This window comes from Anser cygnoides, chromosome 1 (assembly GCF_040182565.1).
Source record: "Anser cygnoides isolate HZ-2024a breed goose chromosome 1, Taihu_goose_T2T_genome, whole genome shotgun sequence".
Taxonomy (NCBI): Eukaryota; Metazoa; Chordata; class Aves; order Anseriformes; family Anatidae; genus Anser; species Anser cygnoides.
The window spans coordinates 7396498-7421218 of record NC_089873.1 but is presented as its reverse complement, the minus strand read 5'-3'; the positions used below and the strand labels follow the sequence as shown (position 1 = coordinate 7421218).

At 44.8% G+C, this 24721-nt stretch overlaps 1 protein-coding gene and 1 long non-coding RNA gene across 9 annotated transcripts in view; one reads left to right on the top strand and one right to left on the bottom strand.

The window, feature by feature from the left end:
* FRMD4A (FERM domain containing 4A) overlaps nt 1-24721 on the top strand; it is a 362715-nt gene that overhangs the window by 283693 nt on the left and 54301 nt on the right. For all 8 annotated transcript variants that reach the window (XM_048062551.2, XM_048062552.2, XM_048062549.2 and 5 more), the window contains exons 5-10: nt 2077-2161; nt 6377-6433; nt 9052-9074; nt 16377-16460; nt 23228-23293; nt 23500-23557. In XM_048062551.2, the coding sequence (XP_047918508.1) occupies nt 2077-2161; nt 6377-6433; nt 9052-9074; nt 16377-16460; nt 23228-23293; nt 23500-23557 (373 nt within the window). The remainder of the gene's footprint in view (nt 1-2076; nt 2162-6376; nt 6434-9051; nt 9075-16376; nt 16461-23227; nt 23294-23499; nt 23558-24721) is intronic.
* Nucleotides 10542-20238, bottom strand: LOC136786588 (uncharacterized). The gene is made up of 2 exons (XR_010825653.1): nt 19681-20238; nt 10542-19519 (listed from the first exon to the last, which is right to left on the bottom strand). It is a non-coding gene; the product is annotated as an uncharacterized lncRNA (long non-coding RNA).

The window sequence follows — 24721 nt, the reverse complement described above, 5'->3', positions numbered from 1 at the left end:
CCGTGCAGCGTAAAGAAAATGCAATATTGCCCTCTAGTGATGATGAGGATGGTCTCATTTGATCCACTGATGAAACAAACAAAAAAGTACGTTTCTGCTAACCTTCACTGGGATTTGAAAATAGAGTAAATGTTCCCTCTTTTTTCTGACCCTGGAATTAAAGATCTGACCATCACAACTTGGAGAGAACTGCTAGTGCTGATAAGCAGAGGAGGTTCTTCATGAATCGCAGTAGGCGTAAGATTCTCATTTTTCTCCACGAATTCAGCAGATGGAAAGCCAGATGCACTCAGGGAGCAGACCTAGTAAGAAGGTGCCTTTTTAATGCAGCAGCTTCGTTGCATTTCTGAAGCCAAGTATATTTTTATTTGCCAAGAAAAAAAAAAAAAAGTTTCAAGGACAGGAGGTGAAACCCAGTGGAAACAAAAAAAATAAATAAATAAAAATAAAATAAAGTTGAATTTTTGTGCTTGATGATCCCTACGTTCAAATGTTTTCTTTCTTATTTTCCTTTTTAAAAAAATTCTCATTTGAACTGTTCTGGAGGGGGAGGAGGATGGGCAATTGCAGGAGCACCTCAGCAGACGAACATAAAGAGCTCAAAATATTTCATTCGAGTATGTAGTTGGTTGTACTTGTCAGGAAATAAACTGTTTTGAAGGGTCTTCAGAAGACACCTAGGAGCACTACAAAGCTTTGACCTTTAGCCCTGAGAAGGTTACATTTAAGGCCCTCAGTTCTGCAAACAACTGAACACAGACAATCCCTTTAATGCTTGTGCGAAGCCCCAAGAGTTTCAGCAGGTCTCATAGCTTCACTCCCAGACAGCGGGGTCACGGAGTAAGATTTCTCTGTAACTGGACTCCGCATCTCTACCCAGATTTCTAAGGTATCTTTTTGGTTTTTTTTAAGTTCCTAATACAGACAGCATTTCCCTGGCACCTTCCCTGTTCTTATTGCCTCTGACAATGCACGATAGTACTGGAATTTATGTAAGGAACATTGCTGCCACTGTACTAAAACTTAAAGATCGCTCTGAAACAGAGTGGGCAGATAGGTGGGTGGGTTTTTTTTCCTCACATGAAACACTAACTAAATGCAAAATTTACCTTGATCACGACCTGAATAGGCTTTCTCTGTTACTACAGGAATCCTAAAAACATACAGCATACTCATATGTAACGGCTTGTTTTTAAATTTGATGATATATCTTGCACTTATTTTTATCCTGGGATTTTTACCCCAAAAGATCACAAAGCAGAATTAAGGGCTGGAGTCTATTCAAGCTGGTGGCAAAACTCAGAGTTCACTGCCAAAGGATCTTTCATACATTCAATGAACTTTCAGTGTATTTGCAAATATTTAGGGTGATCAGTCAATGCAATAGAGTGGGTTTTTTGGACATGTAGGGTTTGGGTTGGGCAGCTTTTTACTGAGTTCTGAGAAGTCATCTCACTCCGCTAAAAGAATTGATTATTGTCATTCCCAGCATCGCTACACATGGTACTGTTAAATTGTGCGAGATCCTTAACTACTGCTGGTTAATTACTCTGTAATTATAGATGTTGCATGCTACCCACAAAAAAAAAATATAAAAAGCCGTTATAAAATGTGCTGTATGAAGAGCTGAAGTGGACAGAGAGGAAACACAGAAGTGGATTTCTGGCAGTGAACATTTTATGTGTGGCAGATCGACAGCACAAAAATGGATAGGTTGAGTAAAGGGGAAAAGAAAAAGTGCCAAAATGTGATGGAGAATGAAGGGGAGTTTGCAAACAAACAGAATAAAGGATTATTTAAAGTATAAACATAAAACAAAGAGCTACTTAGAAACAAAATAAACCACTTGATGATTCAGTTGCTTCAGTATGTCTTGGGTGGTGTTGAGTGCTCATGTCCTATAGCACGCACGAGCCTCTTTTGTCAACAAATGACGTCTCTGTCACAAACAAAGAAACTTCATTTTCAGTATACACATCACGACTCCATCGACCACATATTTTCATGTGATTAGTACATTTTCATGTTCTGCCTTAGTTCGCCCATATGTCTCACCTCTAGCTTTTCTCCTTTCAGGTTCTACATTGAAAGCATCTCCTATCTGAAGGACAATGCCACCATCGAGCTGTTTTTCTTGAACGCCAAGTCCTGCATCTACAAGGTAAGGACTCTGGGCACTCAGGATGGCACTAGGGTGGTCTGAGACACTTGGGTCTGCATCCCATGCATTGACTGCAGAAGTAAACACAAATACCTCCATGCCTACAGAAAATAAGGAGAAGGTGAGTTGTCTGGCTGGTACCACTGCTCATTGCAAATGGCAGGAGAGGTTCAGAGAAAGGCTTTGGGAGCTGCAGCAGCAGGTGGTGTAAACAAACCAGGGCTGAATTTTGGCTGGAAATGAGAAAAGTGAAGCTCTGAAAGAGCAGTTGGCGTTGTGATGCCCCCAGACCTCCGTCCCCAAGTTACGAATCCCCTTGAAAACTGCATGCTTGAGTTTCATCTCTGGACTTTGAGGTTCTGAGGTAAAACCGCCCTCCAAATAGCTTTCGTGATTGACAGGAGGAAATCTGCAGCTCTTAAAATAAAAAAGCGGTTCGTATTTAGAAGGAAAAATCTTGATTTTGTGCCCAAAAAGCGTCGTTCGCGCTTCCCGCCCAAAGAGGGCGGCAGCGGCTGCGCGGGCTGCGGGCGGGCGCCATCTTCTGGGCTGGGGACGGGGGAGTGGGAGTGAATGTGCCCGGGGATAAATCTGAGGCAGTGTGTAAATAAACGTGTTTGTGAGACTGTACGTGTGTAAGGAAAGTGTGAGTTTGTGTGTGTGTGTGTGTGTGTGCGAGGGGGGGTTGAGCATCTGAGGGGTGCTTACCATGTGTGACGGCGTGTGTGTGTGACAGTAACTGTGAGATTTTGTGTCTGCAGGAGGGTGTGTGTGGAAGTGTGAGGGATGCATATGATTCTCTGTGTGTGAGAGCGTGACTTGTGAGGGAGGTATATGAGTCTGTGTGCGTGAGTGTGACTGGGAGTTTGTTGGTTGGAAGAGTGAGCGTGTGAGTGTGTTTGTGAGTGACCGAGGGGCAGTGCCTGTGTACGGAAGACCACGTTGTAGCAAGCCAGCACGGAGAAATGTTTTTTTGTGCCAAAAATAGTCCTGACGAAAACAGCAGACTGTTGTCACCAGGAGGGTAACTCACAGCTACCCTTTGCGAGGCTGTGTGCCGGAGATAAGGGTTCCTGGCACAGCCTTCCTCCACCACCCCACAGCAGCAGAGCCTCTGTGCCACAAGCCCAACATGCAGGTCCAAAAGGAAGGGTCCAAAAAATAACCAGGTCCAAGAGCTGCTGCAGCAGAGGCTTGGCTGCATATGGCTGTGCATATGGGAGAGACTTCACGGCAGCTAGGATTCCCTGGCAGCATCCCTCATGCCTCTCCCTGTCCTGGTAGGGGCCGTTCCTCATAACTCACCTCTGTCTGTCAGGAGGAAGAAGCAGAAGGAGAAACACGTAGTCACAGAGTGATTGTGCCACTGTCCCACAACCCTGAACAGGTTTGTGACCTGCTAAATGAACTGCTTACACCAAATCTGAGGCCTCACTTCCTGATACCTGCATATCCTGAAATGCAGGGACTAAATCTTCACATCCTAAAATGCAGGGTAAGATGCAGGAAGCCAGAAAATACCTTTTTTTTTTTTTTTTCCAGCACCAGGGAAGGGACGGAGTTGCTGAGCTGAGCTTCGCAGAGCTCTGCTCTCTGGCAAAGCTGCAATTAGATGTGCTTAGTCAGCCCTCTCCAGCAACAAGCTCAGTGAGCATCACATTTTGGTTCCCGGGGAAAGTTCCTTTTTGGAGTGTTGCCAGGAAAAGCTTACGCCGTTGTTCTTTTTTTGGAGAAAGCTTAATAAGAAGACGGAAAATAGAAAAAAAAAAATAGGAAAAAAGTGCCTACAGATCTAGGTTGGTCTATTTTAGTCTGACCTCTCCCAAAACCATTACTTTGCACATTCAAGCTGACTGTCGTCTCTATCCAAAAATAGTCCTGCTGGATTCCCAGTCTCCCACGCGAGTCCTTCCCCGTCTGACTTCCCGCCACACTAAGCCGTGCTGTGTTATTAAAAAAGGCGCTGAATTTGAAAGTTGGTTACAAGGTCTCTGCTCAGATGCAGAGCGAACATCCAGGCAGCATGGAGGGATCCAACAGGTATAGAAAGGGGGATTCAGTGCTTGCCATCCCTACAACTAGCAGGTCTTGCAAGTAGCACAAAAAGTCCTTGTAGCACAAAAAGTTTCCTCGACGGACTTCTCACAGATGGCTTCATCCCCGGTTCCCCTGCTGCCAGGAAGGGCCGTACTGTGTATGGGATGTGTAGTAACACTGTGTTTGTACATCAAGCCGTCCCCCATTGATTCTCCAGGCACACACCCTCAAATATAGGACTGCTCGTGTTGGGAGAGAAGAAAGCTGTGGCCTGTTTAGTGTGGGGCAGCTGGTCCCTTGGGCTGACAGCTGGCTCTGTTTTGGGTACTGCGCTGCTCCTGTGGGTCATGCAATTGACCCACATACCCAAACCCTTGCACGGGGCCAGCACGGCCAGTGTTGCCCAGAAAGGCCAAGCCACATTTGTACTACCAAACAGGCAGGGCTTGGCGTTGGACGCTGTCCCTCTACCAGTCACGGTGTTTAATTAAAAACTCTCTCTGGTATGGGTGCCAACTAGCCCTGACCCGGGCATTGCTGGGGCATTGTCCAGGCACGAGCACCTGTTCCCGAGAGGCAATGTACTTAAGCTAACTCTGTTTGGGACTGGGGGAGGGAAGAAAAGTGTTTAGTCATGAGGTTTACTGTGCTGTGTACCCTTAGGGCCAGAGAATGGGCCCTGGCCCACTCTGCCTACTAGTACAGACTTGCCACAACATCGACGTGTGGTTGCAGGGGCTGGTTCATCCCCGCGATGCCCGGTGCATCAAGGAGAGTGGAAGATCAGGCACTCTGGTTCTCTGCATCGCCCCTTGCTGTGGGACATGCCCGAATGCCCCAGCCTGGCCCCGTCTGCATCTGTATCATGCACCGGCTGCTTCCCTTGGCACACGCACACGGTAGTGCAGGTGCCTGTGTGAATCACGGTTTAGCCGAGCTGGGGAAGGTGTGTTAATCGCCTGTAGCAGAGCTGGGCTTCACTCCCCAGGGAGTCATCGTGCAGGAGGTGAGGGAAGTGCTTATTTTAAAAAGCTGGCACCGGTGGAAGCCAAGGACACCTGGATCTTATCCTCCGTTTTGTTCTCTTTGTTTTTGATTTTGCCAGAGACGAACCAACGCGATTGTGGCTTGTAAATGAGGTGCGGCCCTGACTTGGCTGGAGCACGGATCACAGCCGTGATCTATATTTAGATAACTCACTTCTTGCCAGATGAAATAAAATATTAAAAACAGCAGTTTAAATAAATACAACAGAAAATCCACCACAGGAGGAAGCTGAGCAGGGACCCAGTGTATGTGGCCACACAGAGACCTAGTTGCATAATTGATGCCTAAGCATTATCCAAGTAAAAGCTCGCTGCCTTCCCAAAAGCTGACATTGGTTGGGACCAGAGACGTGGGAAGAGCACACTTGGCCATGGGATCAATGCTCCTGCCTCCCATCCCAAGCATTTTTGGTGTCTGCATCCCACACGTTTAGATGAAGCAGTGCACAGACCACACAGCAGAAGAACCCTGAAGGGATCAGATAGGGCCATCGGTGTCCTTGTGACTCTGGTGTACAAGCAAAACGCTCACAGTTTCACCTGACCCTCCAAGATTACTTTCGTCAGGGGCCAGATCCTATAGAGTGAAGATCTGCCAAAAGATTTGCTTTCATGGGTCATTCTCAAAGCAACCCCAGCCCCTGTGCTCATGGCATGAAGGGGCCGAAACCAGAGCTCCCATCCTGTTAGAGGCAATATGGCTCTTTTTTCTGTGAGCTTACAGTGGACAAGGGCCAGAGAAGTTCTTCAAGGGCTTTAACACAACACACAGGTGGTATTTGGGGGAGAACAAAATGTATTCCCCAGACTACCTTTCACTAAATGACACTTGAAAATAAAAATGACCCTGATCCTCCCCCTTCCACCTGCTTTCTCCTTCCTCCTCCCAAGGAATCCCTTCATGCCATATCCAGCTATGTTTCATTTTCCAGGCCATCACACTGAATATTTGTCTTTCTCTGCGTAAGAGCGAGCAGGTTCAGCTTCACTTTGGTCTCCAGGAGCAGTGCTTTGAAGCCAGGGGAGAAAACTGGCACCACATGCTTCACCCAGCAGTAGGAGATGCACGTTCTTGTAGGAGCTCAAACTCACTGAACTCTCTTCTTCTTTTTTGTTTTCTTCACCCTTCAAGGAACTCATCGAGGTTGACAGTGAGGTGGTGTTTGAACTAGCTGCCTACATCTTGCAGGTAAGCACCAGCCTTCTCTTGCTTGATGCTTCCTCGTGTGCACTGAGTCTTTTGACTTGTAGAATCCAAAATGGCTGGACAGAAGCACGGGGACTCCCCAAAGTACAGGAGTCTCAGAGTCCCTGTGAACCAAAGCGGAGATTCCTCTGTGTGACTGAGATTTGGATGCATGCAACCTTCAGCTCCTGACAGGTTGTGAGGACGACCTCAAGACTTAAAGACTTTTCAGCAGATGAGCTGTGAAAGTTGTCTTTACACAGCTTTTCCATCATTTATACCAACGCAAAATGGGTACAGAAGGCTCTCAAACCAGAGCACTCCACATGTGAAGCAGATGCCACTGCCCAGCATTTTGCTTACATAAATGCATATTATGCTGTGTTAACACAGACAGCCACCACCCTGGGATATGATGTAAAGCCTGAGAAAATCTAAGTGATGAATGAGATTCCTGGGTGAAATCTGTATGCAGTGGGTTCCTCTCCACTGACTTCAGCTGCATTTGTTTTCCCAGTGGAACTCCTCCCTGTGATGATCTCCATAACCTTATGTATATACAACTGTCTGTATTTTCCAGCGTGGGCAGAAGGGCTTAAAGATTTTCCAAAAACACTTCTCCAGAAACAAATATTATCTTTGCATTTCCCTCTTCAGGAAGAGGGGAAGGGTCAGGGAACGAGTTACCAGCAGGGTTTGGTAAATATCTGCTTCACAAAGAGGAACCTTTTCAGAGTAGCGGAGGTGGGGGGTTTTAATGAAAGATCACATTTATGAGCATGGCTGTGGGAACAGATCAGACATAATTGTCAGATGATTCTTGTTCCCCTTTCTTAGCGTAGATTTTAAATTTTTTCCCATCAGCGTGAAGCTGTGCGGATCCATGTAAGCAGACAAGGCACCTCATCAGACTGCACTAATAAATAACAATGCTTTGCACTTCCATAGCACTTTCGTGTTACGGAAGCAATTAATGAGTAGGGATTTGAATCTTCATTAAGATCATTTTATGTGACAAAAACGGAGCGAGAGAGTCAGGACGGGGGACTCAATTAAAAGCACATTACAGAAATTGCGTATTGGCTGTTGGGGGAATAGACATCAAACAACAGGCTTATTGTGAGAAGCAGCAATAGGGTTATGAATCTATTGTCTGCTCATCCTAATGAATAACTTGAGCCCTTAGTAATTGTACGCCCAGATCCAGATCTGCCGCTGTAACCCTTGCTGCTGCGATTGTTTCTCATCACAAACACAGGATGTTACGTGTATTCCTGTAGTAGTTTGATGTGTAACTTCATGAAAACAGTCCAAACAAGCCACACCCCTGCTGGCTGTAACCAGAAATTACTACAGCCCGTGTTTGTGACGGGATCCCTGCAAAACAAGATGGATCATACAGCATTTTGTCTTACTCCTCACTGCAGCATTTAGGTCAAAGGGCTGAAGTATGGAGAATCTACCCTACAAAATTGTTTTTGAATTCAATATGCTCATCCCTGTGCAGGCCAGGGCATATCCTTTGTTTTTTTCTCTGTGCTGTACTATAATTATGATATGTTCAAGGATTCCTTCCTATGAACCACAGGAGAGCTTGTCTGCCCTTCAGTTCACTCAGAGGGAGATGGGAAGATACTAAAGGACTGTCAGAAATCAAGTGCAGCCTTATTTCAAATTGTTGTGGTACCAGAACAAATTAAAGTACCACCGAAGCTCTGAATTTTACCCCAGCCTGAGGACTGCAGCACCACTGAACATGGGCTGACAGCTTTTGCGGGTGGGTGTACAAAACCTGAATGCAAAACTCAGTCCTCTTGGCAGTGGAAACTCCCTCACTGCAGAAATTCCATTACTGACCAGTTACAAAATACAGTATTGCACTACGCTTTGTGTGTAGCTGTCAGCAAGTAAGATGCTTAACATATTTCATATGAAATGTATATTGCCCATGGAAAATGCAAAACGTATATTAAAGAGGGAGCTCACTAGGTTTTGAGGGTTTGCCAGATATCCAGTAAGACTGAGATACTGATCTAACTATTGGAGTGAAACATGACCCAACCCTTTAACATCAAGCTGTAATCTAATAGAAATATCTATATATTTAAGTAAGGGAGCTAAATACTCCCCCAAACACCCAGCAAGGAGTTAGGGAATCCTGAGTTTTGCATCCCCTTGAAAACTGAGAGCGAGCTTTCTGAAAATCTGCTTAATAGCAAATAGCCAGACTACTTGTAAAAAGAGTCGGGAGTTCCCAGGGGCTGCAAAACCACTGAGACTTCAGAGATCTTCTAGTAATATAGCATCCATGTTGACCAAAATAATTACTTATTTACTAGCATTATTTCCTGTAGCTTCTTGGGTATCCACCAGCAGGATGAGGAATCATTTGTCCACTGTATTAGGCAAACCCTTTGTTTGTTAATCTAACCAGCTCACCACATGTGGCATGGCACTTGACAGTAGAGACTGGTTCCAGAAAATACATAAGGAGTCAGTTACAACAGGAAATTGCTGCTAAATTAATTTTGCAAATGGAAAATCTTGAACAGTAGTTTTCTTTTTTCTTTTTTTTTTTTCTATTTTTGATGACTTACTTATTTTTATCCCTCATTTTGCAGGAAGCAAAGGGAGATTTTTCAAGGTAGGTGACCTTAAAAGTTTTCTGTCGTTGTGTGTTGTGGTTATGAATCTGGTGAAATCGCCGTGTGAAATCGCTGTGTGAGTGATGTGACTGAGTTGTAGGTGTGTAGCAACAGGAATGCTTCGCCAGCATAGACGTTGTGTTTCCTTAAATCATTTCTGCACAAAACACAGCCTTTGACCAGACCATGCCCTTGCAAACAGCATTGTTTGTGTCTTTGTTGTTGACAAATCTCTTTATATGCCTACGAAGTTCAGGAAATAGACTAGCCTTCAGAAGGAAATTACTGAGGAAACGACTCTACAATCACTGTTATATCGCAGATCTAGCCAGGGGCAACATTAAAATTCCATCACTAATTGATATTTCAGCTTGAATTTGGACTGAGTTCTCAAAATCAGAATTTAAATGATTTCTAAATTTAAATTTAAATAACTTCTGCTATCCCTTCATCCGAATCTTTAGAAGTGCTGTAAGATACTCAAAGAGGTGACTGTGGTTGGTGTTTCAGGGGACTATTAATGAAATGCCCACGAATTTTCATTCAAGTTGACAACATTTGTCAGTTATGCATTAGTAGCACCCAAAGGTCAGATGGCTGTTTGATGCCACATGTGAGAAACATGAAAGTTCCTCATCCTGAAGCCTAGGACGACTGTCTGTGCTAAGCATTTCACATATATCATTATTCCATATATTATTTTTTGCTGACCTAAAACTGAGTGCAGCTGGAAGACCACAATATCCACTGAAGTTGGTTTCAGAGGAAAAAAACCACCAGTGGATAGGCAGTGAGGCTGATTGCCAGATGATCCTGAAGAGGTATCTTTTTTTGTCAGCATTGAGATAACGCTGGGAGAAGAGTGTAACGGTACACTGCACACACACAGAAGATTGTGAATAACACACTGATCAGATAAAAATAGTCCCATCTTGTGGTGAACTGGGACTTACAGCCCACTGAAACGCAGACAAATCAGTGAAAAGGGATTGCAAATATTGCCTGTTCATCGTGGAATCTGAGATGACATAACGTAACCCTTGCTAAAAAGGAAGTTTAAAATCCCGCCTTATCTTTTCCCAGAACCTTAATGAACTCGCAAAATCCTGTCATGCGTCTGACCACAGAAGCGCAAGCCCAATCTTGCTTCATCTTTCAGTTCCATCCAGTTCTAAATAACTCAGTTATCAGCAGTGTTTAGATAGGGAACACTGCAGTACACATGGCTCTTTTACTTTTCAGTGTGGTTTTCTACGCACTGCCACACGCTCAGCCCAGAAGAGCTGGACCGGATCTGTTCTGCTCAAATCTGTGATAAACCACATCTTCCATTGGTTTTGCTAGGAGGAAAAATATTTTAAGTTTCTCAGAATAACTTGGATATGATAAAAACACATCCAAACTGCGTATGTTCAGGCTACGAACCTCAGTACAGAAAGGACTCAGTTAGATGGCTGAGATAATAGGACTGAGAGGACATTTTATTTTCATTTATCTCTTTCCAGACCTGAAGTAGAAATAGCCAGTGGAAAGCATGCATCTTTGTTGCCCCTTGTAAAAGGAATGGTTTAGTTTATCAAAGTGCATTGCCTTGAGAGCGCAGGAGATACCACAGCACATGGTATTAACTGCTTCCTCCACGCTGGTGTGCTGATCAACACCGTCACCATTAAAACAGTTAGCTTTTATTCATTTTCACCTGTGGATCTCAAAGGTTTTTAGTGAAAGGGGGAATTCTTATGGCCAAGGCAAGCAGATAAATGTTGTCATAATAACAACTTGCTGACAATGCCAGGGATCTTAACTTATAAATGGGCTTTGGAGGCAAAGCAATCTGCCACATTAATGGAGTTTAAAGCCTCTTCTTGGAGGAACGATGAACAATCCTACCCTGAGGTTCAGATTGCATATCGGGAGAAGTTTTTTCACTGAGAGGGTGTGAGGCACTGGAGCAGGTTCCCCAGGACAGTGGTCATGGCACCGAGCCTGCTGGAGTTCAAGGAGCGTTTGGACACTGCTCTCAGACACATGGCCTGATTTTTGGGCAGTCCTGTGTGGAGCCAGGAGTTGGACTCGATGATCCTGGTGGATCCCTTCCAACTCAGGATGTTCTATAATTGTGTTTCATGGCCGTCTATGTTGTCGGAGCAAACTTAGCATCTCCGGGGATGCCTGTCCAGTGTCTCCCCTGTAATGTGTACTGACAGAGGTTTATGTGCTGGGTGAGATCCAGATGCTACCGGAGTCAACATGAGGTCACTGTGGTCAAGACTTTGTCCATTGAGACTTGCGATTGTTCGTATCAGCAGTGCAAAGTCTGAGAGGCGAACCGAGCCTGGGGCCAGCAAGAGGAACTGCAGCTGGAGACATATGGACTGGCTTCTCATAGGACTGAAGTTGGCTTCGATGCCTGAAGTTAGTTGTTGTTGAAATGTTGTTCGTAATGGAACTGTCTGCTCCTTGAAACGGAGGAGCGCTGCAATTGGGAATGCCTTGCTGCTGAGATTTAGAGAGAATAGCTCGTTCATGGCAGCGTATGTTGCATGAAGGCTGAACTCCTGAACTCCTGCTTTGTTTTTGGAGAAAAAAAAAGTTCATTCTACAGGGTTACATGCTTGGAATGCAGACTGCAGATTTCCACACCTGTGTTGTCTGCTGCCACCATCAGATTTATGGCCTGTGCGACTGCGAGTTTCTCTTTGGCCCGGATCTAGAAAAATACTGTTGAAAAGTCTCAATGGCTGTTTGGGAAACCTGGAGAGCACACAGCCTGCATCACCCCTATCTATCTTGATACCGCAACAGCCCTGACAGATCACTTTGGCCTCTATAGCAAACAGTTTGACTAAATATTTTTCCATTTCTTACATGTGTTTCATTTCAAAACTAAATCCATCAGAAACCCTGAGATCCTGAACATTTTTAGATGAACTCAGACAAGCATTTCCCAGTGCTGGGTGTAAGTGGCCTGGCCTAACTCAGTGTTTCACTAGCAGGTTTGTGCAAAGGGAGCATCTCTGAGTTGATAAAGATTTAGGCAGAACTTGAGCTGAGCAAGGTTTTAAAATAAAAAGTTATTCTCCTTGAGAAGTTTCTAGTCCTCTGCATTGACAGAGAAAGGTTTTCACATTATTTAAGACCCCCCCAAATGCCTCAGCTGCCAAGACTGCAACATTTTTCCATTTAGTCGGGTACATATCACTGCATTTAGGACTATCAGGTAACCCCCTTCAGCTGATTCTCAGGTTAAACAAGACGCGTAAGATTTGATCTGTTCTTTTTGTTATTGGTTACAAAAACTTGGACTTCAAGGGCACGGGATCACCTGTGTAAAGCTTCTGTGTTAGTATCCTGCAAACAGATGTAGAGGCTATTGCCCAAGCTGCTATTGTTTGTCAGTGGGAACTGAGTCACACTTGGTTGGCGGACAAAAGGCAGTTTCAAGTTTCATTTCTTTAGACAAATGTAAATCCTATAGGTGTGACCCTCTTTAGGCCTACAAAGAGGAAGGAAACTGGTGCTCTGGCTTATTTGGGAGTGGGGCATCGCATATTGCTGTTGAGATTTTCCCCCGTAATTAATCCTACCGGCTTTAGAAGCCAGTCTGATGTTGACCAAAATCTTTGGGAAACTCATGCCAACGTTGGTCTTAAAAGTTGAGATTCCAGCTTCTCAGCCTTAAACTGCCGCTGTGTCAAGGCAGCTGGAAATAACGTATATCAATCATTTGTCCCTCAGATTGGGAAGGGGGAATCTAAATAAAAGAAAATCCTGAAATATTGCAGCTAGTTCTTCTAGGCCCTCATTGCTGCGTTTCCTCCAGTTAAACAATATTCAACATTTCAATTCAACTCCAAGTTATCTCCCAGCAAACTACGAGATAACAAGGGAGGAAAGCCAACAGCCAGTTTGCTGTTAAGTAGAATTTCGTAATAATTTCAGCATTTGGGCAGATGGTAACCTAACATAGGTTCAAGCTCTTTTCTTTCTGTGCAGCAACGTGACATTTAACCAGTTAAAATTTATTAAGGGGTTACAAAACCCAGTCTGCACTCTTCCACATGGAGGAAATCCTAACCACTGTCTCTCGAATGGTAGCGTTTATTCAGAGAATCTCTGACTCTGCATTTCCTCCTTCATTCAGCTGGATTAATTGCCGTGCCGAGAAGAGTTGAGAGCTTTCACCTGCAGTTTTGTTTTGTTACTGATCATTGTTATTACACGCGCATGGATTTCCTGAGCCATAACTACATATGCAATCTTGCTTAAAATTTTTGTGGAGAGTTTGAAAAAAAAAAAAAACAACACGTTTTTCACAAAATGCTTATGGCTAGGTAAGCATTTACCCTTGAGTGTAGACAGAAATACTGCGATGTGGAGACTGATTTACGTGGCCAAGACTCATTAAACAGGCAGTGCCAGAACTGAGGCCAGAACTCAGGAGTTGCTGTTTTCGAGGTCCATTCTCCAGCCAGTCAAACCCTATTTCTGGATGGCTAACTAGCATCCAGGATCCCACGCAGATGGCTTTCCCAGTTCACTTTTCACATTGTTATTCAGTCTTTTAAATAATTTCCACCATAGTGCAGGATTGAAGTGGTCTGGAGGACACGGAGAAAGTGTGTTTGGAGCTTTTTACCCTTTGTATTAATAAATCTGCCTTAAAAGCACCCTTCCGTATATACCAACCCTGGAGGTAGACTAGACACTTTAGAAAATAAATGCAACACAAGTGACGGGATTAAACACTTTCTAAATACAGTAATAAAATAAACACACCGAGATATTTCACTAGAAGAGTGGGAAAGGCAGTAAGTAGGAAACCATTTGTAATCCTACTGGGAACATTTTAAAAATGAAGGACTTTGGTGTTTTAAAAGGAGCCAAAGGGAAAGTGACCTCCTGGCCACCGGTTAAATGCAACGTTAGTCATTAGTTTTTTCCTTCTGTTTGATTTGACATCCTTTTGGGAGCCTAAATTCTTTTGTCTCGAGACAACTCTTGCCAGAAGCTCAGTGAATATATGGACCAGGGCATGAAATACCTTTTTGTTCCTGGAAGTGATTACCTGAAATGCATTTGACCCTTTGAAGTTGAGGCACCACCTTTACGGTATTTTCTAGGTACCGAGCAGAAATACCGATCCCATCCAACAGCATCACTATGAATGACTTTACATCTGATTTTTTAAAGGCTTATTTTTATCGCCGTGCAAGCTTTGTTCCTCCCTGGCAGAGAAGAAGGAGCTGACTGGTATTAGCCCTTTCTTTCATGGGAGCCGTTGATGGTTCAGGCTTTTTCCCAGCCTCTCCGAGATAATTAGTCACCGCTAATCTCGTCCTACTTGACAGTTGTCTGGGCTCAGAAAGCCCCTGTTTGGAAATTACTCCCTGTCTTCCCAGAAAAGTTTTGGAAGTTTCTCAACTTCCTTCTATGAGAAACCAATCTCAGAAAGTCTTCACTTGAGGGTGGGGACCACTGCTTGTGCTCCAGTTGTTCTGGCTTTTTCTTTTTTTGCTGTGTTTTTTTTTTTTTTTTCAGTTTCTTTCATAATGTCAAAAAAAAATCAATAGGAGCTGAGTATGTACATGCTGTGGAGATGTCTCTGAGCAGATCCTGCAAACTCGGTAAACAGCAGCAGCTTGCTTTCTGGGCTGTCAACCGCGGAGCAGAGTGGCCAGATCAGCAGATAACATGGAGCAGAGCAGCTTCTTGTTCAGACTTGTGCAGATGTTTACCTGCCGTGGAAGGAAACATCTGAGTAGTTTTTGAGCGTTTGCACGTACAAAGGAAGATCTGATATTCAACTGACCGTGAGATTTAGGCAGGAGTGGGTCTTCAAACACTGCAAAATTTGAGTCTGATTGATACTTGGGCATCTCTGTCGTAGATTTGTTTTGACTGGAAGATATGGTCCTGTTTTAAAACTACTGACTTGACTGTCAGGGAGGTCCCATGATAATAAATGCTTGTAGGCATCCCCAAAATATCTAGTCCAGGATTTATGTTAGTGGTCCACCCTATGGCTCAACCTAGCAATTAACCTGCAAACTCCAATTAAGGCAGCCCCGCTGAGGTCTCAGGCAGAGCCTGCTGCTGGGATGTGCCCATGGAGAAATGCTGCGGGAAGGTATTTACAACTGAGGCAGCACCGTATCTCTACGAGCCATCACGCAGACTGTCCCAGAGACCAGAACAAAGCTCAGGACGACGTCCCAGGACTCTTTGAGCCTCTAATGCTCAGGCAGTCCTGGCAGGAAGGCTGGTCTGCAGCTGGAGATGCAGAGACTACCTGTCTGCCTGTTTAATGGCCCTGCTGCCCTACAGGAGAAGCCGGTGGGCTGGGAAATCTGGAGCTCTGGAAGAGGTATCTGCCTCTGCAGCCCCAGGACAGCCACGTTTTTTTTTTTTGCAGAATAAAGGGCAGGGTGCAAGAAGGCAGAAAAAAACTGCTATTGAGAAGTTAGCCAATAAATATTAGTTCTTTGGCAATCCTCGGTGTCCTGTCTGTCCCTCTTGGCTGTGTATTTCTAAGATTTTAAAAGTAACAACAGCACTGCTTTCCCTCCCAAAACTTTGAGGGACTTTTTTTCGTGTGTTCACAATACCATGTGTGTTTGGAAGTGGAAGGGGAGGCATTTTGAACCTCTAGGAGAAAACCCCACAGTTTAATTTCATCTGTGAGAATCTGCCTGCCATTTCACGAGCTTTCTCTGCTCACTGGTGTGCAGTTATGCTCCTCCAGCTGGCCGGAGCGGTCACTGGAGATTGCAGGGAAGAGAATGAAGCGTTTTGTGTAGCAGGACATAAATTCAAGCTGGAGTCTTATCAGTGAAGACGTGCAAAGGCCAGTTCCCTGGGGCAAGAGGCTAAGAGCAACCTGTGATGCTGAGAAAGCAAATCATTACTTTTTGCAGCGGGTTGTAGGCATTAAAGAAGGGTGTTTTTCTGTAGCTGAAAGCATCTCTTCTTTTTTCTCTTCCCCTTATTCTTTTCTCTATGTGAGCGTGTTGAACCCCGCTCAACGCAATGTGACATGGTGACTAGTGTGTCCAGAGTCACTGGTAGGAAATGCTTCAACATAACCATCTGGGACAGCTTCTCTCCAATTTTGATAATAGAGGGAAAAGTTAACTGGTCTGCCATAAAACAAATAAAGAGAGAAGAGAAAGGAAACCCCATTGCTTTTTGTTAAGGAGGAACAGATGTAGAGCTGTAGCAGCCTGCCAGCTAGGTCAGGTCATATCAAATATTGTGGTTGTTTTCTTGTAGCCTGATCCTCCTTTTGAACTCTCTTTCAGCAATGAAGTTGTAAGGAATGAATTAAAGAAGCTGCCAGCCCTTCCAACACCAGCGCTGAAGGAGCATCCTTCCCTTGCTTACTGGTAACGTATCACTCTGTTGAGCAGCTTTGCAGTGTCTCATCCAGGTCCTAGCTATGGCAATTAGTGACCTGAGGGTGAAGATGGGATGCAGGAATTCCCATCTCCTAGCTCTGGGTCTGACACCAACTCATCGTGTGATTCAGCCCACGTAAATCTACCACCCTGGGCCTCAGTTTCTTCATGTGCCAAATGTCTGCCGTAATGCCTGGCCAGAAAATTCACTGTAAGCATGCAAAATGAAATCAGGGGACCTAATGTGCCATTCCCTTTTCCTGCACTTTATATCTGTCCAAAGAAAGTGTGACCACAGTTTGAAATGTCGATGTTTTGCACTGTTCTGCATTGGTTTTGAGGGATTGAGCTTCACCTTGCAAGTCCTTTCTGTATGGCACAGCTGAACTAAAAGGAACGTATTCCTCCTCTTATGTGAACTAGGTGATGGTCAGAGGTAGAGCCGTGTAACTTTAGTTTTTATTGCACTGAAAATAGAATGCAGGGTAGGAGAAAGGCCATAATTAAGTTCTGTATGCCCCACAGATAGCTTCTGTACCACCCCGCCCAGCCCTTTTATCTGTGCAAATAGGAAAGAATTTGGGGAAACACTCTTCGTTAACAGGGAGATGCTTTCACTTGATTTCTCTGTTTGTTCCCCTTTCATGTTTGTCTTTAAAGCATTAGGCTATGAGCCTGAGGGGGGGAGTGAACTTCTTTATCTGCTCCTCTTTTAATTCCTGCATCTTGGTAATCTGAGGATGGCAGGGGAAAACAGTTCAGTTCCTACTTTGCCAGAAAGTCCATTCACTTTTCATAGCATGGCTACAATACCAGACTTAGCTGTACCGAGTGTCAAGCCACAGACAAACCAGTCTGTGAGGTCCTAATCATCTTCTGAGCACATCAGGAGACAGCCAGAGTCCCAGGCTGAGATTAGGGACATTCATACAAAAGATGTGGATCACCACAGTCTGGAGGCAGAATGATCTCCCTCTTTCAAGCATCTCCTTCATTTTTTCACAACCTAATGCTTCCCTGAATCATGAACATCTTAAAAACTGGTCCATTTCCAGCCGGGTCTGTGGCCTGGTCTGACTGACAGGCAAATAGCTCAAAAGCTAAAGGCCACCACAAGAGGAGCAGTGGGAACAACAAGCCATGGACAGGGAAGAAGGCAAACCTGACCCTTCAGTAGCGACACGGAGCGAGGTCTTACTAAAGTGCCCACGTAGTCTTTATTTCAGTTGCCTTTGATAGCATCCGTATACAGGAAAGGGATGACAACCCAGGCAGCTTGTGAGGCTCCATCTGCCCGTCAGGACGTGTCTGCCCCCACTGTCAGCAAGAGTTAGTCAGAACTTTTATGTTAGAGACTTCTGCTGGGAAATCCCAGTGAGGTCTGGGACTGCCTCTGTCCCCTCCTTCGGTCTGGGCAACGTTGCGTCACCTGGAGCAAGAAGAGCCATGTGAAAACCTCGCGCTCAGGATGCAAGTATTTATGGTTATACACAGGATACAGCACTTCTTGCAGCTGTACTTAATTCTGGGGGAGTTCCCTTGTGACTGAGAACAGGTCGCAGGTTGGGAAGCTGGCTGTTTCCAACGGGGTAATAAAACCAGTGGCTACAGTCCTGTGACTCCCTTGTGATTTCACTTCAGTGGCCAGGTCGCAGAGAGCTTTTATATACCAGTAGCTCATTATTTTTTAATGGTGGCTTTTTCATAAACACCCCCTGAAATGCTGAACGCTCACAAGAAGAGGCTGCTGGTAAATCAGACAAAAAGCTCAAACTTTGGTGTTCTAAGAGGGCAAAATTTAAAAAAATGTGCCTACCGTTTCCCTTCTCATTTGCATCTCACACAGATTGCATACTGGATACAAATTTTATCCTGTCCCTTTCTATGTGCAATTAGTTTTATGCTCCAGTTCTTCAGTATTAGGACAAAGCAAGAGCAAGTGAATTTCCAGCTCCAGAAAGGAACATCTAAAATGGCAGGGGGTGGGACAACTAACTGTTCTAGTTTAAAACAAACCTACAAAAGAACCCTATACTGTATTTACAACTGCATCAAAAATTGTCTGAAATGGACTAAGAGGTGATAATATGGATGTTCGGGTAGATACTATGATACCTTTAGTAAGTTAACTGTCCTAGATCTGCACGAAGTAATATACCATTTCTGTCACACCATGAAAAAACATCACCTGTTGCTCCTATCAAGTGTAGTAAGACCAGTAGGATGAGTCCTGGGCTCTTCGCTGCAGTGAGGTCTGAAGGAAGACAGTCTGTGGCCCCCAGCTCCTCCCCCATGGAGTCTCCAGGTTACCCACCCTTGCTGCAGGCCTTTCCACTGCAACCTCTCCTTGGAGATTTGCAGGCATCACAACAAAGATGAAGGCTGTAATTTGTGCAGCATGGAGTTGCTGTTTCCAGCTCTCTGTAGATTACGACGAATCAGTTACACATCTTGTTCTCAAGTGTCTCCATAGCATCGCTGATTGAAGCAAGAAGGGTGGCTTTTTTTGTTTTACTTTCAAATGAAAGCTGAGCTTCTGGTCCTCCCACACAGTCCAGGAACTGAGGCCCCGAGTTTTGATTTCTCTTGCCCATGCGTGGAAACAGCTCACAGTATTTATTATTTTAGATGCAATACTAATCACAATGAGACTGGAGAAAATCTTTAGTAAGCGTGTTAGTTCGCAGTGCTCCTTTGCAGCTATTGTCATTGCATATTATCTCAATCCAGATCCTCCCAAGCAAGCCAGCTCAGTACTAAATTGCCAGCAAGAACACAAAAGCAGAGACGATGGCACAAAAGTGGATGCTAGAATTGGATTTTCAGCTAACCAAGGGGAAGCCAGACTTCTCCTGGCTTCCAACAGACTGAGTGCAAACTTGTTTTTAGCAACCTTAAGCATCAGCATTCCCAGAAAATCTAACTCTGAATATATCAACTGCAAATCTCAAGTTTCTCTAATACAATACAGACCGCAGGCTCTGATCATCCTCTTGGTCCCAGTGGCCCAGGAGATGCTCTGCTGGATTCAGTGGGGCAGTATTTGGCTGCACAAATCATTGCAAATAGAGATATTGTAAGTAAGTTTGAGAACATCATCGAAATAGAAAAATCAGGTTGGAAACAGAATAACAGTGAGGTGCAGCGATGAGTTGATAGCTATTTAAAACAGCTCAATGTGCTGAGAAGAGAGGGGAGAAGCAAATACCTTTGAAAAACTGGATCTGGTGATAAGAAATTCTGGCCCTGCATTTGCTTGCGAATTGTCTTCTGTCCAGTTCTGTAGGCTGCTGGGACAGAAGGGATTTGTTGCTAGTTCTTAATATCTTTATCAGAGTTATCTGCTGCAGGATATCATCCAAGAATTAATTTTCGGAGCTCGGGGGGGAACGTTTTATGAGCTGACAAGCAGGCAGTAGTGCTCCAGCCTCCCCCCTGTCTCCCCATTAGCTATGAATGAGTTTCTGTGTCTCTGGCACAGCAACCAGCCAGAGCTGGGCAGGAGGAGACATCAGCTGGTGGTCCAGGCGGCGTCCCAGCTCTCTCCCAGCTGTCAGTAGCAGCACGGCAGCTGCTCGGAGACGAACAGCTGAAATGATAGGGGAGAAGGTCTGTAAGCTCTGTTAATGCTCTGTTCTGACCCGTGAATGATTTTCCTTGTTTTCCCTGGCACATGCTGGGCTTGCCCCTCCACCGCAGAGCTGGAGGCAGAAAGTGACCTCTGGACTGCACGATCGTCCTTGGACAGGGCTGTGGGGATGAAAAAGGAGCCCAAAGAACTATTCGAGGAGCGACTGTCAGGCAGCTAGGGTGGGATTCAGCTGAGCATGAACATTTCTCCAGTGTAGACCATCTCCAGCTCAACTAGGGGCCCTCTGCTCCCTTTACTGTCAGTGGGGAGAAGCAACAACAACCTCTTCCCATCCATTGCATGAATGGTGCTCTGGAGCACCCGTTTTTTTCCCCACAATGGGACTAGCTCAGTGCTATAGAAAGGTGAGAGGCAGTATGTCCCCATATTCATGCCTTAACTGATAATTCAGGCTTTATTTTATTTATTTATTGTCCAAAAGAAAGTAGAAATGCGAATAATGCTCATCTAGCATTTAGCACCTGTAGACCTCAGAACATTACACAGCAGAGAGGAACATCAGCAGTGTCCCAACAGGGCAATGGAGGCATAGGGAGTGTTGCCTGTATTTCTTTAGGGAAACGGAAGAGTCTAGACTATCCCACATCTTTTAGTATGGTTTGAGAACATAATTTTATTCGTCCAGCTGTTCAGGAGCTGTTCAGGAGGGCTCCCTGACATCCAATCTATCCCTTTGAAGGAAATAAGCCATCAACTGTCCTTCCTACCAGAGGAGTATGGTTTAGGAACATATCCAGTACCTTATAATAATCATCTGTGAGAAAGCAGAGCCCATCCAGAATCACATGAGGTAACCAGCAGGCAGGTGCACCTATCCATTCCTTGAACGGCACCAATATGAGAGCTTGATCTGCACCATAAAATGCACAGAGTAGAAACCAAAGCTGAGAGTGTTTTCTGCTGGAGAAACTCCACTGGTTTCTGAGAAGTCACTCCTGGTTTGTTCCTGTCTGAGACAGAGAGGAATTGCATCCACATGTAATTGTGGGTTTAAGAGGTAATTTCAAAGGGCTGTAAGCCCTCTCTGTCCATCTTTTTTATTAAAAATGATGGGGTTTGGAGATCTTCCAGTACTGAACACTCATGTAATTCAGTTACTTCTCCAAAAGTAATCCTGTTTATGATAATCGTAGCAGGAGAGCTGGGCTCTGCCTTCATGTGCACGCCCATAACATCTGTGGAACTTGCTCGGATCAGTGGGCTGGATATGGTTTCATAGCTGCTGAATTTCCTTACGGATATTTTCTAAGCATTAAAATTATTCTGAGGGTCTGCTCTGAATCATCCTGTGCTGTCTACACTGGAGTTTCTGTTCCTCTGCCTTCTCCCCTGCATTACCAGGGACAGACTCTCAGTCCTCAGCTCCCATGCCATCTGTGCACAGAGCATCATGTCGTGTCGCAGGGCACAACGTCCTCCCTGTGCCATCACAGAACTGAGCATCCTGCGCGTGAAGTCACAGCAGGCGCTGCGTGGCCTCTGCCTCTGACATCGCTGAGGGCATTATGGCTGGTGTCTGGGCTCAGGGGAGCATCTTTCTAGCGGAGATTCTAACAGCAAAAACAGCTTCAGTTCTGCCTGGGGAAGGATTACCACGTCTTGGACAACCATGTGGTTGCCCTTAAGGGTCCATCTAGACCTAGAAAATGCAGGGAGGGAGCAATGCTCGTTCACGATGGCCCAAACCACACGCGGCATGATGGCATTAGCTAGCCACCTGGTGCCACTGGAAGCTCGTGCAGTGCCAGGTGGGGAGAGCAGAAAGGTGACATATAGGCAGTTCAGGTTTCCTTCCTCTTGCCCTAGTAAGTTTTGTAATGTGCCTCTGGGAGACTCAGCAGACTCCTTGTTCTTGGAGTTACAAGATGAGGAGCAAGAGATTGGGTTTAGAAATGAGGACTTGGGCATTCTGCCATGCCAATGAGCAGAGCTGGTCCTGTGGGCATTACATTGCTGGAAATAAAAAACAAAGTCAGAGCAGCCTGAAAGTACCAAGCCTGTAGGCTGTGATGAGTTGCATGGCTGCAGATCAAGCAGAATGCTATTAAAATCGAATGAGAGAACCATGAACCTTTGAAAGGAGAACCTTGGCTTATGCTTTGCCATGCCGTGACCTTGCTGACACATGACTGAAAGCATCAAATCGCTCTGGTTCTGTGCTCATTCACCAGAGAACAGGAATGAGATTCCTTAGAGGTGAGCATAGAGATGCCTCTGTCATCTGGGTCATGCTGACCTGCTCTTGGGTGTTGCATCTCTACTGTGTAGAGGTGAGTGTATGCATTTATCAAAACACGTAGAACTGTTCTCCACTGGCACAGAACACCCTCCTTCTATACCATGAAACTCTCTTAGTCTCCAAAGCAGCACTGGGAATGGGCCCTGGCCCATGCTAACTGCCAGCACATGGCCAAGCGTTGCCTGAGGGAATGCAAGTTAATATAACCAAAAATATGCAACGGCACATCAATACTTAAACAGTGAAGGGACCCAACTTTGAGTGGCTTGGACACATTCCCTGCCACAGACGTTGCCTCCGTGTACGTTGGGAATTTAACTCCTTGCTGAGGGAGATGGCTCCAAGAGTACTTCCACTAGTGCACTAGTGCTCCTGTACACGGTTTTGTGCTGTTGCAGTGAGGATTAATCTGTGAAGCTTAGGGCTGTTAGTGGCCACCAATTCCAGAAAGCTTTGCTCACTAAGAGAACTTGGTGGGCTCGGAAGGAAGTGGCACCAGCTAGGGTAAAGCTAAGCTTGAGAAGCAAACATCTGTTTGCCATGCTCTGCAATATTGTAGGCACCATCTGTAGATGAGGAGAGTAACGTGGAGAGGGGAAAGTCTGTACAAATAGATACGGATGTTGTGAGTAAAAAAAGTTCTTCCAGAAAACGAATGCTTAGCAACCCAGTTTTATTCTCAGTCTGTGAGTCCCCCTTGTTTTCCCTGAGTGACATCAGGTTCCATCATCTAGCAGTTTTGCTTGGCATCTTTCGATTCCTTCAGTTGGTAGCTGTGTTAACAGAAATACCTCTTCACCTTTGGGCATGCTTCTTAGTCATGACACTGCCATCAAATATAATTTCTAATTTCTTCTCTTCCAGTGAGGACCGAGTCATTGAACATTACAAGAAACTAAACGGTCAGACAAGAGGTCAAGCAATTGTAAAGTAAGTGAAATAAAAGTGACTTGTGGTGACCTTTGTTTTATCAGGAAATATATACACTGGCCTGTAAAACCAATATGTGACTATGCCTCCCATCTCATCTAATGCTTTATTTTTTAAGTAGTTATATACTTCTTATTTAAGCACTTCTTTTCAGATCATTCTCTCAGCTTCTCAGACACGTTATTCTCTTATGTGTTGTTTTGCAGTTACATGAGCATTGTAGAATCCCTCCCAACATATGGAGTGCATTATTACGCAGTAAAGGTACGTGCTACAAATGAGGTTTATTTATTGAATTAAACTGACTTCGGAGAGGAAGGGGGAGAGGTGCAAATAACCATCCTGCTTTCAGAGTACAATACGCTATTGCTAAAGTCTTGTTTCACTTCCTGTAGTAGGATAAACTTATTTCAACTGAGTAGCGAATGTTTGGTAAATATAGCTCCCAAGAGGAAAATCCTGTTCTTCAAGATAAAACTCTCACAGTCTTTCTGTTGTGCTAGAGATGTTCAGCTCACAGGCAGCAGCAAGCTCTGGTGATGCCAGTGAGCCAGCACCAAAGGGACCAGCAGCCACTTTGCTGGCAGACTCAGTGTTTTACTCCTTTTCATAGTTCCACGAGGTCAGATTTTTCCTAACCTGCACACCCAAGAGCAACTAACTAGGGCCAGCAATAATCTGCAGACACCAGCTCCCTCCACTTGAGATGTAGGTAGATGGATACAGTTATAGTACATTTTTTTAATGCCAAAGCACTAGACTGTGTTCTAAGGATGACATGTTCCACACCTCCACCCACAAAACCATTCTCTACTTCTAACTGTGTGAATTTCATGCAGGTATTCCTGAAATTCCTTATTTCATTTGTTTAGTGATTTACCACCAAATCTTCCAGTCTCATACTATTATCACTGGTTCCCTACCTGACCAGCTGTGTAGGGTTATTATTTTGCTTAAGCAGAGAAATCAATAAGCATATAGAGAAAGCTAGATCCACACCCCCCACAGCGTATTCCCCCATTTATCATCCCTGAAGTTTTGACGTGTTTCATCATTATCTCTCTGCACAGATCATATGGTTTTGCATACATCTCCCACACACGGGCTACCATAAAAACACAAATATCTGACAGTACCTGTCTCAGGGAGATGTGCTTTCCTGGTCTGTTCCTGCTAATGTGCAAGGAATTTTGCGAAACACATTAGCCTCATCTTTTACCAGAGGCTAGGATCACTCCAACAGCCTCTGCATCTGTTGGACTACTCCAGACCAAGCAAGATCGGATGGATTGGGCTGCGTGTCCAAGCCTGCAAACTCTTGAGAGCTCTTCCAGTGAACTCTCCGTGATCAGTAAATGCCAGTGAGCATCAGTGAGGCAACAAATATTGCACGTAATAGGTTTTGCTTCTGCTTGATGTGGGGGTTTT